Source organism: Lytechinus pictus, chromosome 8, assembly GCF_037042905.1.
Source record: "Lytechinus pictus isolate F3 Inbred chromosome 8, Lp3.0, whole genome shotgun sequence".
Lineage (NCBI taxonomy): Eukaryota > Metazoa > Echinodermata > Echinoidea > Temnopleuroida > Toxopneustidae > Lytechinus > Lytechinus pictus.
This window is the reverse complement of record NC_087252.1, coordinates 2,947,182-2,968,696: the sequence shown is the minus strand read 5'-3', so window position 1 is coordinate 2,968,696 and position 21,515 is coordinate 2,947,182. Positions and strand designations below refer to the sequence as shown.

Here is a 21,515-nt window from a genome sequence, read left to right as displayed (position 1 = left end):
GAGATATATATTTTTTTTTTTTTTTTTTTGGGGGGGGGGGGTGCTGGACACAATATCTCTTCTGCTTTCCAGCAACTTATACACCATACATTCGCGCGGGCTCTCTCTCTCTCTCTCTCTTTCTCGTTTTGTTCTTTCACGTTGTTTATTTTTATTGGTGACCGCTTGATTTATTGTATATTTATCAGCATTATAATTATTAATATTTTTATCAATAATTTGTATTTACGTATTGGGCCTTATCTACCCTTACACTTTTTTTCTTTCAATTTGTTTCAAACGAAAGTATGATCATCACTGGCGTACAGATGGGGGAGGGGCGTGCTAGGGGGCACGGATCCCCCCCCCCCCCCCATTCTCCCTACCAATGAAAAAAAAAGAATAAAGGAAAGGAAAATAAATGTCATCCTTGTCTGGCCCCCTCCATTTTTTGTTGTTGGCTCATTACGTTACTGGTGAGTTACTATAAAACTAGACTTCGGTTGTATTTTTGCTCTTTTCTGTGCAATAGCGACAATATAAATATATTATAATAAATGAATATATGTATGTATCTCTCTCATTACGTCTAAACAAATAATGTTATTTTGAAAAGACAATAATATATATACCAGCAATAATATAGTTACAAATTCATGAAACCCAATACGCATCTCACTTAATTTATAATGCGAGCACAAAGCGCGAGCTGTTATTGACCTGGAAAGGGGACATTTATACGCCTTTTTTAAATTGTAAACATGAACCATATTTCGGGGGGGGGGTATCTCGTAAAAGAAATGAGAGCGCGATGCGTTAATTGAATATTTTTGATATATTTACGAGAGTTACAATTCGATATGTTTCTTTTTCTTTGTGTTATTTCTTTCGACAAACTGTAATTGAAGTATTCAAGAGTAGGCTGTTATGCCTGCTGATCATGATAGAAGGTGGATTATTTTGCTGATTCATTAGATCTTAACATGTGTTCTTTAAATTTGGTAATTTGGGTACATATTAGAAACACAGGCATTGTGCATTCAGAGCACATTGTGGAAATGAGATTCAGTATTCCTTGCAGCTAAGAAAGGTTTTGAAAGTGACACTACTCTCAATAACATGTATACCAGTGGCGGATCCAGGGGGGGCACAGGGGGCGCACGCCCCCCCCCCCCCCATAATATTTGAGCGGCGCCTAAGGCGCCGCTCAAAAAAAAGAAAAGAAAAGTAAAAGAAAGAAAAGGCGCCGCTTAAAAAATATACACTGATCATATTAGCAACAGTAAGGAAAGACTATCCCCCAGCAAAGCACAATCATATCTCATCTTCCTTATATTTTCTTTTAACTACCCTTTTCCCAACAACTTCGCCGTTTAAAAATAATCAGCAGTGCGCTGACTGCATATAACTGGCGCCAATCAAGAATAATCAGCGCCACCTAAATCTAAATCGGCGCCGGACAAGAATAATCAGCGCCATTTGGTTATAAATCGGCACTGCCAGAGTCTTAACCGGCGCCGATCAAGGATAATCAGCGCCACCTATATCTAAATTGGGGCCGGTCAAGAATAATCAGCGCCATCTGGTTATAAATCGGCGCTATCTGGTTATAAATCGGCGCTGCCAGAGTCTTAAGCACGTGGTGCGATTCTAAATCAAGTCCTTCAGTAGTATTTTAAAGATGTTGCCCATGGTTGCTTACAAAAAAAATGTTTTTCAGTAGCATTCAGATAATATTATCCTAACTTTTTATCCATTGAGTAACTTGTATTAAACGTTATTAACTTTTTTTCAATGCACCGTAACAATTGAAAGCATTGCTCTTTAAGCAGGGACGTTGCTGAAATTGATCAATATTTTTTGTTCATGTGTTACTTAAAAATAATCATCACTCCAGTGAAATCATGCGTGAGAGATTCATTACATAAGTTCCCAAAAGTACCTTTCCAAAAGTCACAAGATTGACCTATTTGCAGAATTTCGACACATTCTGACAAATTCTAGTGGTTTATTTTTTCTGGGTATATTTGGTTGCTAACCTCGAACCCCGATTCTCTCATATATTTTCCTTTCCTAGTGTCGCACCATCATGAGACTCTCCTTTGTATAGACAATTATTTGCATATCACAAGTAATTCTGAAATATTAATCTCAGTTGATGAGTATCAAATTACATCGCAGAAAAGGAGTACTAATATTATGAAGATGATTCGATATTTTAGTTCATAACTTTGCTAAAACCTGTTGCTAATACCGGGAGTGTATAATTACGCAACCAGACGTATATTCGTTAGACCTTAAACCACTTAATATCATTTTGAATGTATAAATACAGTTTGTCAATATCTTTGTTTTAACGTTTAAATGTTTACGCCACAAAATTTGATTTATTTTCATCTTCCATTAAGTTAAATATTATTCATCTGATCACTCAGGAAGAAGTTAAAAACAAAGATAACGATACCTGTAAAACTGGAGAACTATTTCCAAAGCTCTGCATGTCTTGAAGGATCTCTTTCTGAATTCAGGTCATACGCATTATATCCAGTTTCGTCAAAGTAATTAGATAAAAATTACTCATCATTGCAAATTGCATTAGATTTAGTGAAAAGCATCACAATATATATATCAATACCAAATTCTGTATATAGGCCTATACATCATGTACATGAAAATTGAATGATAATATATAAACCTGGATTGGTGATGTATTCTAAATGATTCATGATGTAGTATCATTGTATATAGTAAAAAAAAACTTGTACCTCAATTAATATACAAAAGTATTGGCCTCATCGCAATAAAAGGGTTAGTACACGAGATTTTGAAATCGCACATAACATGCATAATTTGTGTTACTTTTTGCTTGTTTCTTTCTTTAATAAGTTTTTCAATCTCTCTCTATATATGTTTTAGAAAGATTATATGTTTAAATTGATGTATATTTTCTGTTATAATGAGATATGTTTAAGTGGACTTCAGGGAATGGTCGTACGCAGCAAGGGGGGAAGGGGGGGGGGGGAATTCCCGATCAGCTGTTGTGAAAACACTTTTTTTTCCTTAACATTTCATGAAAACTATGAAAAATGTGCATATGTGAGATGTGCACCAAATACTTTTATCACACTTGTAAAAAAAAATAATCGCCCCATTGAGCAGCTCGGTCCGTTTACTCCATCGTTTTTCTTTCAAAAATATGTTCGAGTCTTGCCCCCCCCCCCCCCCTCCCCGGAAATATTATATGCGTGTGGTCATGCAAAATGGCATGACTGGAAATCCTACATTTTGAAAAGAGCATTTGACAGGGTCAGACTTTACCCCTTTTTCAACATTTTCTTTTATGGCGCCGGTAAAGTGCAAAAATATGTGCGCCGCTCGGCAGTACGCCCCTCCCCCTTTCGCCAAAAGCTGGATCCGCCTATGTGTACCGTGTCCATAGTTCCGAGTGTGTGAAAATGAAGGTGTTTGGAGTCATTAAAGTGTAGTTTTGGTTGGAAAACGTTAATAAAACTGTCGAGAGCGTACATTTTTCATTATTTTTCTTATCTCATGTTCTGATCAGTAAATCAAATATAAAAAAAAAAGTATGACAAGAACTTGTTAAGTTTATCCTTCTATTTTAATCCCATGAATAATCAGAAATCGCGATATTCAGAAATAATAAGCCATACACCTCCTTTTTTCCTCAAGCTCTCACTCAATCCCCCTCTCTCTCTCTCTCTTTCCCTCCATAACCTTTTTCACAATCATTTTTGTTTGATTTCCGCATAAGCAAAACGACGACAATGATAATGGTGGTGATGATGAAGATGCTGATGATGATAATGATGCTGATAATGGTGGTACAATGATAATGATAATAAGTACATGAACACACGTTTTCTTCTCATAAAGTTCATTCTTGGAAAAACACAGGCGGCCATATACAGATGAAGGTATATCATTTATAGAAGAAAATCTTGTTTGATTTGTTTTATTTTTTGAAACTACGTGTAAAATTATATCCCCCATCAACAACAAACTGTTACTTACATTATAACATCATAATGAATATAATTCGACTATTGGCGGACCATATAGATTTTATTTTTTGATTATTTTTTTAAATTTAATTATCCTTTTTCTATCAGTGAAGAAAACAATCATGATCAACATAAAACAAAAAAGCAACTGACTATTATATACGGTATTATCATAATCTAAAAACCTACGGTGTTTATGACATAATGTGGATGTGGAGACCAGACTGAGAGCACTGTGTATACGAGAGGATATGTAAACCAGAGTGGAGGGGTGTGCCGAGAAGGTGACACGACATGTAGCCTTTCACAAGTTGGTATTTTCTTGAATATTAATTTTTACTTACTGAATGTCTTGGTCATGTTTGTGTGGGACAAAATTTGCCGAGAGTAAACATTTTGGGTGACTACAGTACAGGCTTTCGACAATTAAGGTGGGGTACCGTTGAATTTCACCTGGAGCAAATGTCTCCACTTCGGAGCATATTTCGCCAGTCTGAGCGATTTTGACGCTAAGAATGGGGTATATCTAATTTTTTTGTACTGTTATAATAAGTACATGAAAACGCGTATTTTTTTCATTTTAATCACCAGGCACGTAATAAAACTTACACAAATGCTCCCCCCCACCATGAATAAGTATTACGAATATATATCCCTCATTTGTGCTTACCCCTTTTTACTATTTCTTTCTATATGCATGTATCAGGGGCCGTGGAACCGGGGGGCTGGGGGCTTTAGGCCCCCACTTTTTTCAAAAACCGTGTACAAAAACGTAAGAATGACCATATGATTGTGATTTTTAGCATGGTCAGCCCCCCACTTCTGACTCAGCCCCCCACTTTGAAAACCGTTCCGCGGCCCCTGTGTATGTCATATAATATATCATGCAAGCATAGTTTAAGTTTACTTTGTAATAATTATATTACAAATTTGTAAATTGACGCCTTCAGCCTGTGCTACAATTGTTATGCGTATGAAAGTACGAATAAAAAAATAAATTAATAATTGTCGCATTATCTGAGCAATTTACGGCGGAGCCATTTTCGGCGGAGCAGATGTCGGCGGAGCAATTATCGGCAGAGCAATTGTCGCGGAGCAATTGTCGTATAATCGGAGCAGATGTCGGCGGAGCAATTGTCGGCGGAGCAATTTTCGGCGGAGCAGATGTCGACGGAGCAAATATCGGCGGAGCAAATTTCGGCGGAGCAAGTGTCGACGGAGCAATTATCGGCGGAGCAAGTGTCGACGGAGCAACTGTCGGCGGAGCAATTATCATGGAACCGATAAATGAAGCCTTCGTTGTGTGTAAACATGCCCCTCCCCTGTTTCATAGATGCAAACTATGTTACAGTGAAAAACACCCCGTCCCTGGGATACGACGTTAAATGTGGGCCTAGTTCCGAACAGAGTCACCTCCTTTGTGCGTTAAGAACCCACTGCACCATTCGTATAAGAGTAGGGGTCAACCTGCGGGTCATTAGTGATTCAGTACGTTTTTCGCCTCCCTGGCACGGGTGACTCCAAACGTAATAATGATAATGACATTTCATACTTTCCTATTTCAGAACCTTCCGGCTTGTCCGTGCACCTTAGAACAGGCAACACAAGATGTAGGGACCTTCGTCACCGACCCCTCCTGCAATACTCTGAGCACGGATGCAAATTGTGCGGAAAATGAAGGAGCCATATATTGCGTTCTCAGCGCTTATGCAAGGTTTGTTGGCTTTCTCGATCGCTCTATCGTAGTTGTTTTTCTTTTGATTTTGTTTTATTATTTATTGTTTCTCTCCATTTTCCTTCTCGTCATTGTATAATAATAACAATATATAGTATTTCTAAAGCGCCAAATCCACATTGATTATTTTATATTTCACTCTTTTTTCTGGGTGGGGGGCGTCTTCTCGTTTGTCCCCTCCACTTCACAACAAGACTCTGTCATATACATTTATTACTGTCTCACGAAACTACATCAGACAAACATTGTTTTATCCTCAAACGTTGTTAGACAGCCATATTTTCATCTGATCGTAGCAAATGACAGAAAACGGCCAGCTATCTCTCTAGATGGTATAAAAAAAGTTGGAGAACTGCCAAATGTCAAATACTTTCCTAAATGTTCTAGGACGTAATGTTTAACGGTCAGTATAGACAGGTCCTTGAATTTCGCTTACTCTTTACCTTGAATTCGTCATTATTCACACTTCGTATAGTGTTAGCAAGTAGTTACTAGTTATTCGTGATTGTTGTAGCCATTGGTGGTGTTACTCCAGTCATAGGTGGTGGCGGTGCTGGTCTTGATGTAGCTGGTTAAATTAGTGACGAAATATGAAATACAAAATATGTATTCTTAAAACCCTATGTAGCTTCTGTTACCAAAACCCCTGTTGTACATTGGTACCGGCTATGTAGCTAAACATGCGCCTGTCCGGAATATGACGCAGCAAAGATCCCCCTAAGCCTTTACTATTTTTGCGTCATCCTGAGATTGGTAGCTAGCGACACATGCCCCTCGTACATACGCAACTGCAACATATTACTCATCATCAGGACCCCGTAACACAAAAGTAAGCGATTGATAACTTAATGAAATGGCTTATCAAGATCATCGTTGCGCATTTCGCTCTGTAAACTGACTAGGCTAATTAGGATTGTTCTTTCAAATTAGCAATTAATCGCTAAACTTTGTGTTACAGGCCCAGAATAAGAAATATCTGCTGCGATTTGTTCGTGCAAGTGTTTTTCTTTCCTCTTTTATTTGTAGTCGTATTACTATGTCCGGTACCAAATGTTGCTATGATGAAAACAACCTCCTGATGCACTCTGGTGACACGAGGTACGCAGGTATGGCAGGCCGATCACATATTCGAGGAGCAAGTCCCTACAGGCAGAGATATCTAGTTCCAGAACTTTCCCATTGGTCCAACGACGTCATTGCCATGCACTTTTGTTGTGGATGGGCTAGCGAGAAGGAATGCTTCGAATACACTAAAGTCAGACCAACCACTGATTGTGTTGCTTACGAACCACCAACTATAGGTAAATATTTCTCTTTAATCCTGTTCGTAATTGTTTGCAATACTTTGACCGATGCATTTCAGGTTCTGAGACCACCCGTTCATAGTTGTAACTTACCTCAAACAATTGTAGCATTCTTTAAGCTGGGCCTTGGACGTCGATAAAACATGAAAAATTGTAAGCCTCATTAATCGTGTTAATTACTCTCTTAACTTTCTTCATTATAAAATCGTTAAATTACATTGAAAAGAACTTTCTTTGGCTTTCTTCTCCGTCTTCTTCTTCTACTTCTCTAGTGTTCCTTCTCATCCTACTTTTTTTTCATCTTTAACTTATTTCATCTATTTCCTTCTCGTTTCCTTGTTCTTTGTTGATTTTCTTTTCTAAGATTTTTTCTGACTGTTATTTTACTTTGACCCCTTGTCATTGTCCTTCTTCTTCGTCATCCTCATCTGCTTATCCTCCTCAATATTTACTTGCCATTCAGTATTTTCCCCCTTATTGTTTTTATCTTTCTTCTTTTCTGCTACCCCATCTCATTTGTTTTTACCAATGCATACTTATGTTTACATGGTCACTCTCCTATCATCATTATTATTGCAGCATTGTCGTTTGGTGATCCTCATTATATCACAATGGATAGGACTAACTTCACATTCAACGGGCTCGGGGAGTACACCCTACTTCGTTATGCTATGAGTGGGACTAAGACAGGTCTATTTGACTTCGAGCTCCAGGGGCGACAGATAAAGACACTGGATATAAACGGTAAAGATGATTTTATATCTCTTTCTTGAAATTGATATTGCACATTCTTTTATATGTTTTAAAGATTAGATGATTATTTGTTTGTACTTTCTTAGTTTATTATGACACTTTGGCCTTAGGAGACAAAAAAGGATATTGGTCCACCTTACTCTAGAATTAGCAAAATTACATAAAACAACAATATAGGCCTACATTAACTTCATAATTTCAAACAAAAAAAATGCCCCATGGAGAACACTAGCACTGGTGCCATGCCACTAATAATAACTAATTCACAATATACATTTTCCTATAGAAAACAGTATAAAAATGTTCTCGTAAATTATTATTAACTTTAACAGTTGATGTCAATGTATGACTTGTGCCATATTTAACCCCACCCCCTTCAAATCGTGTTTAGTGTACTATAACTGTGTGTTTTTCTTTCTTTCTTTTTTCCTACGTTTAATTTATTACTGGTAGGAAATTTTATGTTTTATTAATATTATTATCAATGTTTTGCTTATTATTTTTTAGACTATTCAGCCTTACAAGTTTTGTTATTACCTTCGTGCAAAGCCACGCGATTGATTTCGCATCAACTCACATTCAATGTTTCTTTGTATTTCTTCTTTGTATTGAATTGAAGTGAATTGAGTTTTTTGCCCCTGAAATAGATTATCTGTCACATCACCAATGTTTGATATTTAACATGTATATTTTGTCTTTCTATATGGGGAAAAATACAAACAAACAATTTTCAATTACTTGAAACCACTAGGTAGGGAAGTTGATGTGACTCAACTATCTTCGGTCGCCATGCAGGATAGCGGTTCGGATGCCATCTTTGTGGATGCTAGCGCCAGCAGCGGTATGGACGTTTACAGAAGGGGCACGGAAGACAATGCAGAATGGCAGTCAGTTTACTTTTCACAGCAGACCTTCACAGATTTACAAGGTTAGTGGAAAACAAACTCGTTTCTTGTACGGCGGTTATTAAAGGGATACTCCAGGCTCAAGATATTCATATCTTAATAAATAGAGTAAAATTTACAGAGCAAAATGCAGAAAATTTTATCAAAATCGGATAACAAATAACAAAGTTATTGAATTTTAAAGATTTGCATTATTCCGCTAAAACAGTTCTAGGCATGTCTTCATGAATATTCAATGAGCAAACTGATGATGTCATATCCCCAATTGTTATTTTGTATTTTATTATATATGAAATTAGGTTTGTTCAAAAATGTTCTACCAAGAACTAAAACAATTGGATTAACAACTGATTAAGTGCATTAGTTATTTGTTGCTGAAACTTATTACATTATAATGGAGACAAATCATATACACATCTATGAAAAAATGAAACAATTATGATTTCTTGTAATAACATAAGAAAAAGAAAAGTGGGGATGTGACATCATCAGCCCACCTAATGAATATTCATGATGACGTGTATATTGCTGATTTCTCAAAATATTGCTAAACTTTGAAATTAAATATCTTTTTTTGTTATCTGATTTTGATGAAATTTTCATCATTTTGCTTTGTGAATTTTACTCTATTTAGAAATAAAAATTTTCAGCCCAGAGTATCCCTTTAATTCGAAATCACATTATGACGTAGCCTAATTGAGGTAAATGGTGATAATAATACTTATTTACCCAATGTTGCCACTTTAGCTCCTGTGATCGTTTTTTTTTTCTGTCGAGCAAAACATAAAACTCTTCTAAAACGAGAGGCTGACAAAAAGGAAGAAGGTCTCATTTTTCACGGGTTGCTAGGTCTCATCCCGGATTTGAGCGATTTCCTGTTAAAGAGGTGGTCGCTCAACCACTGAGCCACAGTGTCGGATAAATAGTAAAATATAATTTCCACTAAATTCAAATGATATGCATTTTTTGACATCCCAGCCTTTTGAATTTTAGATCCGGCCCTGATTTGATAGTTTTGTAAGGATTGATACAGCTAATAAACGAATATATTTCCAATCGAATAATAGTGCTTTGTCATGTTTAAATGATTGGAAGCCCCTGCTCTCTATGAAAAGATGACGCATGCAATTTTACTTAAATTTAGAGAATTGGAAAGCATTGCTGAGGATAAAGCCCGGCAGAGACTAAATGTTAGTTATTTTCTCTTTCTCTTATTTTGATTTTTTCGTTCCTTTTTTGTCATCAGATTTTGAAACCTCTTAAGAATCTGATGTTACATATTGCCTCAGGTCTTTAATAACAATTCAGCTTAATTAAAAAGCAAATAAAAATTGAGATAGTCTTGAGAAATTTAAAAAAAATGTGAAACATCCATACACACCAGATATAACGATGTAGAATAGTTGTGATATTTACAACCTTACAAACTTCAACGATTTTTTTTTCCAGGCTGTGCCGTGGGCGTCACAGAATTTAAACTCGATGTCGAGATCCACGGTGTCGTCGTCATGTTCAAAGAAACCGGTATCGGCGTTGCAGTCAACTACCACAACGGAATGCTTGCTGTACAACCAATCCTGCCGTCGACAATAGATGTAAGATATGCTTCTTTTCACCACAGCTACACCCGTGAATCCGACTCGAGACCTACCAAAGGCATTACGTTATTACTAAAGACATACAATTGGTCGTTTTTGAGTCGGTTATGTTGGTTTGGCTCTGACATGCTATCTTCTTTATGTCAGGGAAAGTTTTGGCAAACTTGCTCTCAACCAATTAGATTCAACTATTTCAGTAGCTTTTAACATTTTTGTTCGGTATTATGAACTAGCATTTCATCTAATATTTAACTTTGGATAGTCAATCGTGTTAGAAATCTCGAACACAAAGTGTTCAATTTTACACCACATTTGAAGTTAATTGAGCACTCTTGAAATTCGTACAATTATCAGCACTAATAATCATATAATTTTTAGAATAATTTTAATATTTGTTATCGTCATCTAATTACTAGTGATTATACTTAGTGTTATTGATGATATCATTATCATTTCATATTATTATCATTATAAGAATTACGATTATTATCATTATGATTATTATTATCACTATTACCATTTGTAATAGGAAAGGAGTAGAAGTAATAGTCGTATTATCATCATAACTATTGCCATTTATCATCATCATTGTCATTTTTACAAAATAAATTTGGATGTCACTTCTACACTCTAAAAACTGGAGTGCTAATTTAGCTCTTAAGGAGCGTGTATAGTGACTGCACTTCGGAGTGCTGATTTTCTCGTTCAAATTTGAACTAGAAAATCAGCACTCCGAAGTGCAGTCACTATACACGCTCTTTAAGAGCTGAATTAGCACTTCGTTTTTTAGAGTGTATCTAAAACCATTTGTATATATATTTTTACCAGAGCGATCATTTGTCTGGGTTGCTAGGCAACATGGATGGTGACCCCAGCAACGACTTGGAGGCAAGAAATAGTAACACCCCACTTGAGGATCCGACAGATGAAGAGATCTTCCAATTTGGCCAATCATGTAAGAAAAACCATGATGACATTACCTTCTCGCAGGTGTTTCTTGTTTATAATATTATCATGGGAACTTAAACATAATGTACAGGCCCTTATCCTAGTCTCGGTGAAGGGGGCGTCGGGGTGCCCAAAGAGCCCCCCCCCCCATTCTTGCCACTATGTACACGAATATTACCCCCTCCCTGGGCACTGGGTAGTGACGGAAGCTCCCTTTTTTATCACACACTTTTATGTTTTGAATTGGGAAAGATTTTGTTCCTAAAATTATGGGGGAGACACATTTGTAGATAGCAAAGATGGCCAACTTTATTTATCATTCTATGCTTGTCAACAACAGCAACAACAATAACACATTTTTACCCCCCCCCCCCCCCCATTCCGAAAACTGGGTTCCGCCCATGCTAAAAAAAATGGACCCATTAAGAAGGGGCGAATGGGACGGAAAATACCTTTTTCACAGTTTTTAAGCATAGGCCTACACTTCTCTCTAGCTGAATAATAATTCTAGTCTAACGCTGAGAGTTTATCTAACGCTGCTTTCAAATCTAGCCTGGGGGTTATATTAACGTTGAGTTCGTTTCTTAAGTTGAGTTTATATCTTACGCTGACTTAGAATCTATAACGTTGAGTGCACGTCTAACGCTGAGTGCGAATCTAACGTTGAGTTTACATCTAACGCTGAATGCGAATCTAACGTTGAGTTTATATCTAACGTTGAGTTATAATCTTCTCGTATTCCACCCTAAGTAAGCATCTAACACGTCTAACGCTTAAAGGGATGGTCCAGGCTGAAAATATTTAATCTTAATACACAGAGTAGAATTCACTGAGCAAAATGCCGAAAATTTCATCAAAATCGGATAACAAATAATAAAGTTATTGAAGTTTAAAGTTTAGCAATATTTTGTGAAAACAGTCGTCATGAATATTCATTAGGTGGGCTGATGATGTCACATCTCCATTTTTCGTTTTCTTATCTTATTACATAAAATCATTATTTTTTCATTATTTCATACTTGTGTGAATAATATGTCTCCCTTGTAATGAAATAAGTTGCAGCAATAAATATCTAATGCACTAAATCAGTTGTCATTCCAATTTTTCTACTTCTTGAAGGAAAATAATTGAATAAACCTCATTTCATATAATAAAATACAAAAGAACAAGTGGAGATGTGACATCATCAGCCCACCTAATGAATATTCATGACGACTGTTTTCCCCAAATATTGCTAAACTTTAAAATTTAATAACTTTGTTATTTGTTATCCGATTTTGATGAAATTTTTGGCATTTTGCTTAGTGAATTCTACTCTATTTATTAAGCTATAAATACTTTCAGCCCGGACCATCCCTTTAAACTTATTATCTATTTTAATTTCTAACAGGGGAGATCGAAGCAGATTACACCCTATTCCGATATGTGTCAAACAGGGACCATTCCCACTACCACAATACGTCCTTCGTTCCTCGTATGAACGTAGCTCTCCCTACCCTTTACCCACCATGTAACAACGTTTACCAGTGTCTGTTCGACTACGAGGTGTCAAATGACGATGAGGAACTAGCCCTGGCTACATTGGATGCTTACGAGGAATTTGAGAGCAGCTCGGAAAACATTCGTAAAAGTAAGCCTACTATAGAATAAAACATGAGGTTTCCCTTTCCCATCGAGGTTCTATGGAACCAGCTTCCAGTGGAAGCGAGGAATTCTTATTCAAAAACATATACGCTTGCAAAGTTATAATTAAAACATAGGCATACATAATATATATATTCCTCTTATTATTGTCTATATAATGTACTATTCTTTTATTTATTTGAAAATTGATCCCTGCAAAAATACATGGAATAATCAATAATTGTGCTATTTTCAATTTTGCCTTCAAGATATCCCGTTGCTTATCCATCTTTAGTTGTTTCATACAATGCATAAGCTAGAACGTATTTGCATCGGAACTGTGATATGGATATTTTATGCATATCTTCCTCATTTTGTTAGTTTTTCAGAACCTCTTTTAAAATAAAGTATACTGCTGGAAGGGCCTCCCTGATAAAATAAACTACTTACAAAGCAAAATTCTTTCAGCGCTTCCAAACTCACACTCCCAATATTCGAAAATTCTTCCTCACCTTGAGATGGGCTTAATGTACATTTTTTTGTTTAATTCGTAGCATCTTTGAAAAAAATAATCTCTTTCTTTCCTATACGTAGTCGACTCATGCCCGTATCTGATTACACCTTACAATGGCACAAAGTCGTACTCGTCAGATTCGAATAAATATTTTGAAGGCGCTGAGGTCACATTTACCTGCGATGAAAGTTTATTAATGGTTGGCTCATCATTCAAACGATGTGAATATGACATGGAGGCAGGAAGCCTTGTATGGACCGGATCAGAAGGAGATAATGAATGTATAGGTAAGAGCTTTTGACAATGTCCTAGGCTTTTAGGAACAATCCACAAACTCAATCTATACCTCTGCAATATGTAATAAACGTAAAAAGGGAGTAAGAAAAGGGTCATAGTGATGATGAAGATAATACCAATAGTGGAAAAAAACAATAATAATGGGAATATAAAATTATACCTCTTAAATGTCGTTTGTATGCATAGAAAAATGGCTCGGGAACCTTTTTTTCGTTTTAGCACTGAATTTCATTCTGATATACTATTGAAAGGGAACACAATTAATATAAGAACTAGTAAAACTCTAGCCAACATAGAGTGACTATATTTCTTTCTTTTCTTTTTTTGATAATATTTCTTATTACAATTATATTTCGGTAGTATGCTGATGTCATCGTTTTCACGTTTTTGTTTGTTTGCTTTTTCATTTCTATGCCCTAGAATCCACATGCGGCGGCATGGACACCCCTGCAAATGGCTCCATCGCTCTGAGCGAGGATGGCCTTACAGCATCTTTCGCCTGCCAGGATGGTTTTACGTTGAGTGGAGCCATGCAGTCTGTATGCCAGGACGGGATATGGTCCAGTGCCGCCCCGACATGCATCGGTAAGTTTACCTTCCCAACATGCCCTCTTCTATATTTTTATCACATTTTTTTCCATTTCGTTCCAATTAAATGGCTGAAACCCCACCTCGGTTCAAAACATTTTTTTGTCACGTAGGACTATATTGGGCATAGTGGTCCAGAAGTAAAATGCTTTTGACCTTAGACGCGCAATAACTATGTGCCTATGGATGGTGTGTGCGCGCATGTGTTTTAGTTTATGTTGGTGAGGATGTGTGAGTGCGTGTGTATGTATGTTCTGGGTGCCTGTGTGAGGGTAACGAAAGAAAGAGGGGGATAGAGAGAGAAAGCTACTTCAGATACAACGTGACAGAATCCAAATATATGGAGAGAAGAAAGGTGAAACTGCAAATTTGTGTGTGGTTTCCTTTGTGTGAAGGATGTTGAGGTGCGTGAGTGCGTGTGTGTGTTTGTGAGTAGTACAGAAAGAGTAATATGTCGGAAAGAGAATGAGAGACGGGGGGTGGGGCTTTAAAGCTGTATTTGTGAATTACCCTTTACTCACTAGAATTAAGTTGAAGACACGCGTTCTTTGCCCAGAAATATGTTTAAAATGGTTAGGAGATATCAAGCGACATAATAATCTGATGTACATGTAAATTATAGCATGTGTCATTATTTAAGGTAAAGTATGGACAGAGCAAATGGCAAGAAAAATGGCAATTCATATCGAGCAAAATAAACTGAAATTTCCGAGCGGTTCATATCAGACAAAACGGTTTTTTATTACATGCCATTAAAAAAATAGATTTAAACTTGTTTGCAGATTAAAATGTACTTTCAAATTTTGACGAAATTGTAATATGCACTAATCAACGTTCAACTTACCCCGTCCAAGCACCCACAGTCCCCATCTCATACCATGCATACAGTTTAATAACCCCACTCGGTTGATTCTAGCCTTTCTCTGTCCCCATTTCTCTGCCCTGTCCTAATCATATTGGCCCAGATGGCGACATCGTCCCCGGTGACAATAACGCCCTCGTCATCGCCCTCAGCGTGGTCTTTTCACTTATCTTTATCGTACTCGTCGTCGTTGGTGTCTTCGTGTTCCTTCGGTATTGGCAGTACGGTTCGTTTAACACAGAGAAACAAGCGTGAGTAGCTTTCTTATTTTGTTTTTAAGTAGGGCTACTGTTTGATTGTTCTCGTGAGTGTATTTAGAATTATGTGGGACTCAGCTTACAAAAGGAATTGGAATAAAACTCCTCTTCGAACAATCTACAGTATAATGGTTTGGTCAAGAGATTTTAATTCCAACCGATTTCAATTTTAGTTTGATTTTTACATCTGCCGTAACTCTGTGAACGACCAGGCCCTTGTCTGAGGACAATCGCGATGTTTACCGAGGTTAGTCCTCTTTTCAGAAACCTCAATTCCAAAATTCCTGGTTGGTCCAAGAAAATTTTACAATTACTTCATTCACTTGACAAGGTAATTTTCAAAAACTTCGTAGTCAGTTATTGATGTCCGAAGCAACTTAACCAATGTTAACCGATTTTACTGAGAGCAGTTTATCAGTGAAATCGTCTTCAAATTACACGAAGAAACGCTTCTCACAGCTAGTATTTATTGTTGTTGAATCGTTAGGTGACTTAGGAGACTTGAAATACTCGAAATGAAATTAAGATCCTTATCATTATTCCAAAGCCGCAATCAATTGCAAAACACTTTGATAAAATAAATAAATATGTCATAGGTTTAGAGAGGTAATATATTTAAAATTCAGGGTCAGGATTTCGATAAGTAAATTTATGTTACCAGATTATAATACTCATTGGTGATTATATACTAAATAGATGTAGATGATAAATGTAATGATATTCTCAATCATGTTGATAAAGGTTATGCCATGTTCATAAAATCATTTAATCGAAGGAATTAATTCATGAAGACGTTTTCAATGCTATTCACACATAAATGCATATTTACTTCTTACACTTCCTATCTTACGAAATGCTCAACCATTCACGTTGCCATGGTTGCATTGATAGTTCAATTAGGGATCCTTTTTTCTGGCAGTTAGTAGCACTTTTGCTTCCTGTTCCTCACTGGCTCCTTTCCAACTCCGACATATTTTCTTCCCCTTTCCTTTTCCTATCATCCATGACCAACACTTCATCTACGAACAGACCTAAGGTTTCTACCAAGGAGGCAGAGGTCAACTGGGGTATGGAGAACGACACCGGGAGCTTGGAGCATATCAACACAGCAGAAGTCCCAGCAAAAACGCCTCAACCATCCAATGAAACACCTTATTTATAGTCCTTGAAATATCTCACAGCCTTCGCTTTCGAAGAAATACATGACATTATGGAGTTGGTTGGTGCACTGCCATCGATTAGTGTAAATAGTAGTCAAGTCCCTCAATTTTGAGAGAAATATATGTTGACCCATGGAAGTTATGGCGACGGCATATAATGACATGTAGGTGGTGCTGGTCGACTTGCGTTCGGATTCGTCTTGGGGTTGTATTTACCAGGGTAGGTTGACAGGTAGAAAGGCAGTAGCTCTGGCGTTTCATAGAGCGCAAGGTGCACAGTACTCATCCAACCAATTCCAAGCAGGGAGCTAGTCAGATGATCAAGCATCAACCAGGACTTGATTATCCGAAGTTATCGATGAAAATATGTAAATATAAATCAGATTAACAAATTCGAGGTATAAATGCCAGGCCTTTTCCTCAATTTATTGTTCAGGATTCTGAATAATACTGTAATGTTCTTTTCGCTGTCGATTAGTCCCTTTTGATATGTTTGATATTGTTTGGTAAATACCTAAAGAATGCTGTAATTGAAAATATACTTTCATTACAACAACTTTGTAGCCGTCAGTGCATTACATAACAGCCGTAATCACATTTAGTATAAATTTAACCTGGCATTAAATGTCACATTCATCTGTTCAAGTTTCCTTTTCTTAGAATTTATGCGATATAAATATACAAATATACTTTACATTCCATTTTCACCAAAAAGTTGTTTCCTAATTAGTGTTGTGCTCCGTAGTGCTAAAGAGTGCTTATTGTATTCCAGTTACTCCGTTTGTTACATTAAGCTTTAGTAACATTTCTTCGTTACTCCTTATAAGGTTAAAGCAATAATACAAATAAAGTCAAATGCATTATTTATATAGGAGGCTATTGAATGTCAAGATTCAGATAAAAGACACATGTAGTTTTGTATAGTTGTAAATAGAAGCATTGCATAAATGATGATACGCTGTAAATAATTCATACGGTCAAAAACTAGTATAATAATGTATTTTAATGACAATAGATAGAAAACTATGTTAGCACAATATCTATTCGCTTTAAGAAAAACAGAAACATTAATTTAATTAATCTGCAACTTTTCTATGTACATGGATGCGCTACATTCTTTACAAATCGGTAATAAACATGAAAAATAGCTGGAATATATTTTCCCAATATGACTCATATTTGGAAAAAGGGAAATGTATATAGTAATAAAATTATAGAAAAAAATGAAAAAAAGATTGGCTCGGAAGATAATGTGAGTTTTTCATTCCAATTTTCAGAGAATATCTTAATACAGATGCAATTCGGCACAAAGTGCAAAACCGCATTAATATTAGGTTGTATGTGTTACTATATAATATATTTTTAATTGCATACAAGTATTCAATTTACCTTTTTTTTATTACTGGAAAATCTTAACAATGTGGAAATGCTGAAGCTCAGGACTTCAGAGCGTGTGAATTGATGATTGATATGGTAAGTCATTACTCTCTGCAAATTTTAGGCATAGTGGAAGGGGGAAGAGTTGGCTTTTTGTTTTCATTGTCTTTGTCTTGTTACTTATCAATGATAATTTTGCGTTAGAGAACGGGAACGTTCTCGAGAACGCTAGGTACTACAATAGAATTCAGTCGAGAATACACAAACAGGTAATGTATTAAAAACGCAAGTATTCAACCACTGCAAGCGAGGGCTCTGTCAGACTCTTTCTCTATTTTGTCCGAAAAACGCCACGGATTTTGTTATTAAATCCTTACTGACATTAGCGTTCTCTGGAACAGTTCCACAAAGTCCGTCTAAATATGAATAAATTGGAGATCGACGAGTATTCAAAATCATGTGCACGCATTTTTTTTACTTGTTTAATACACACACATGTGTATGACATGAACTTGTATGTAACCACTTGTATCATGTGATGTGGCATTTTTATTATTAGAAAAAAAGAGGTCAACAAAACAAAAATTTGTTTCTTGAACCTGAAGGCATAAAACAGAACGACCGTGAATATAGTGAGATAATGCTGTATTCAAAGGGAAAGACACAAATAACCAGCCTTCTAGTGTATTCATTTGTCAATAAATACATTTTTGTGGTATTTACTAATTCTCAGCACCGGCATTAATCAATCCATATTAGACACAAGTATTGACATGTTTATCTTAAATGTTGATTAAAAATAAGTTTGAATAATATGATTTTTTTTATTGAGAGTATTTTTATTCATAAATAATCAGGAAATACAGAATAGGTATTTCCCTTTATACTATAGTAAATTGTTTCACATTCCATTTATATTAGATAACGATCATCACATCGTATTTTATAAGCCTTGCCACAAAATGTCAATCAAATCTTTACTGAATGCACGAATAAATAATAATTTTGCAAGAAGACAAATTGTCAGATTCTTTTGTACTCAGGTCATTTTAGGATATGCCACTCTACTAGGTATTATACTCGGCAAACAAAATGACAAAACAAAATAATATGCGATTATGTCGTGGCTTTATTCAATAGAGATGAACACTTTTCCGAATCTGGTGTCACAATCACATAAGTATAAAACATGGATATGAATACCTCTGATTAGAGACTTACATTCATGTATGTCTGGAACCAACCGATAGCCTTGGTTTAGCTCCCCGAAGGGGGGTTAAACCCCCGGCTAGAAGGCCCCCCTCCCATAAAATTCAACGTTAAATTTCACGGCTGCTTTCCCACTGGTTCTCTGCTAGCCGGACAGGAATACCAGCACAGCTATTAACTACATGTATGAGCTATCGGCAAATCGGTGGATTACAGATGGCATACTTATATCATATAATATACATATATATACCAGCCTTCCCGCATGAGACCTTGGGTGAGGCCAAAATTTCACGAAAAATATAAATGTATACAGAATACCAGCCTCCCCGCCTATGAGATCAGGTGAGGCCTAAACTGAAAGTTCGAGCGTGACACCCTTACATTCAAATTACAATTGCGTTCCTAAAGTACTATGTAAAGTTATAAATAAATCCCCTTCGTCTAGGTACCGAATGAGGACCCGATTCAATATGAAATATTAATCAACGTACATGGCATCAAAGTGGAAAATCTAATAACTAGAGGCTAAAATATCATTCACTGCTTTACACACCTTGCAAAAGTGACCATTGTGGATTAAAGAACATATGCCATGCCAATAATATGAGAACTCAATTCATGTGAATTACCAAAATATAACGAACACCCAGTCCCAAAAACGGGTAAGGGCGAAAACCCACCTGACCACAGACCAAAATAGATCAGAAGGATAAAATTCCCTTACGGCCCACATTTCTAAATACACGACAATCTTTATATTGTTTTGATGTGCGACCAGGCAAACTGCCCCCGGATTTGAATTCGTGTTTCGTTATATAAATCAACATTAAATTCATGTAAGTAAAATAATTCAAATGTCCATATTATTATACAACAATTCTACATCCGTTATTCCATTCATAACGAGCTATACACTCCAATAAAACACAAATCAACTCTGAATGATACCTAGAGTATCTTCATTCTCGACCTTCCCCATTGCATGTGTTTAAACATTCCAACATTGTTTGACCCAAACGTAACATTTACATGGATGGTTGTTGGGGAGGAGGTGGGAAAATTACAAGCGAACATTTGGACGTTCATCTCCGTTGAAAGCCAAGACTAAAATGAAGGATTTTTCGCGCCTTCACCTAGGCGCGCGCGCCAAAATATGGGCGCTCCTTGCGCCCAGTATAAATTATTGTCATTGTGCGCATAAACAATACCGTCTGGCGCGCCATTGTGACGTATCACCTCGTCAACCGCGCCATTCCAAATTACAAACACCTTCATGACCTGGCTTTGTTCGCCGACCTATAAATCATTTTAAATCGCCGAGTCGTCTTTAAAATACATTATGTGCATGTCTTTCATTCATTGTGTCCAGCATGACTCGATTTTATTATTGATAATATTATTCGCGTGGATAAATTATCTCCTTTTTCATTTAGCCATGCTTGAAACAACACACTGTCCCACATCCACAGTGTGCTCACAGTGAGCAGCTCAATGTGAAACTCTCTTCACATTAATATGAGCATTTGAACAGTGTAAGGCACATTTTCTCATAGTCCACTATGTGAACGTATTGTGAACACTGGAACCGCATAGGTGTTCACAGTGTGGGACTGTATTCACGCGGTTAAATGTTAGGATTCTCAAAACTCTGAATCACATCTTGACCCTATGGACATACTATAGACACACTGTGAACATACCGTTGATTTACTGTAGAAACACTGTGAACACGCTATTGATACATTGTGGACGCACTGTGAGCACACTGTTGATGCACTGTTGACACACTGTGAACAGACTGTGAACACATTGTCGATTTCCTGTGGACTGACTGTGAACACACTGTTGATAAAATGAACACATTCAGAACATACTGTAGATTTCTTGTGAACACACTGTGGACATGCTGTTGGTGCACTGTTGACACACTGGTGATACGCAGTGAACACACTTTTGATTTCATGTGAACACACTGTAGACACGCTCCAAAATGGCGATCAGCTATAAGTGAAAGACCGAAAGGACATCCAATGAAGCTCTGCAGTTTGAAGTTACATTTGACATTAATGTTCGAAAAGTATATTATTTATATAAGGCATGTCTTGAAGAAGAGTGCGTTATGAATTAATGTAAGTGATTGTTTTCTTTCTTTTTGTTATTATGCTGATCGTGAAATCAATGAAAAACTTAATCATATACAAAAAAGAATTGAATATGGATTGCCCAATGTACTTTTTTAGCATATCTCGACAGTCTGTATTATAATTTGATTAGAAAAATCACCTGGTTTGCCAATTCCATTCTTTCGTACGGTCTGCATAATATTTTTTTACAAAGGCTTATTGTGAAACAGCCCGTTTAAATCCATTTATCATGTTTAT

At 36.6% G+C, this 21,515-nt stretch overlaps 1 protein-coding gene across 1 annotated transcript; it reads left to right on the top strand.

Moving 5' to 3' along the window:
* The first annotated feature begins 5,567 nt into the window (after window positions 1-5,567).
* On the top strand, window positions 5,568-18,415 carry LOC129266421 (sushi domain-containing protein 2-like). The gene is made up of 11 exons (XM_064103367.1): window positions 5,568-5,715; window positions 6,763-7,037; window positions 7,620-7,784; window positions 8,545-8,721; window positions 10,148-10,293; window positions 11,125-11,251; window positions 12,635-12,874; window positions 13,462-13,668; window positions 14,099-14,263; window positions 15,232-15,379; window positions 16,415-18,415. Exons 2-11 carry the CDS (start codon window positions 6,773-6,775, stop codon window positions 16,545-16,547), a joined length of 1,773 nt encoding a protein of 590 aa, XP_063959437.1. The 5' UTR covers window positions 5,568-5,715; window positions 6,763-6,772; the 3' UTR covers window positions 16,548-18,415.
* Window positions 18,416-21,515: the final 3,100 nt, after the last annotated feature.

Coding starts and splice junctions, on each gene's coding strand:
- LOC129266421 (XM_064103367.1), top strand. CDS start 6,773: ATGTCCGGTACCAAATGTTGCTATGATGAAAACAACCTCCTGATGCAC. Junction 13,669..14,098: donor AGGAGATAATGAATGTATAG/GTAAGAGCTTTT, acceptor TCTATGCCCTAG/AATCCACATGCGGCGGCATG. Junction 14,264..15,231: donor TGCCGCCCCGACATGCATCG/GTAAGTTTACCT, acceptor ATATTGGCCCAG/ATGGCGACATCGTCCCCGGT.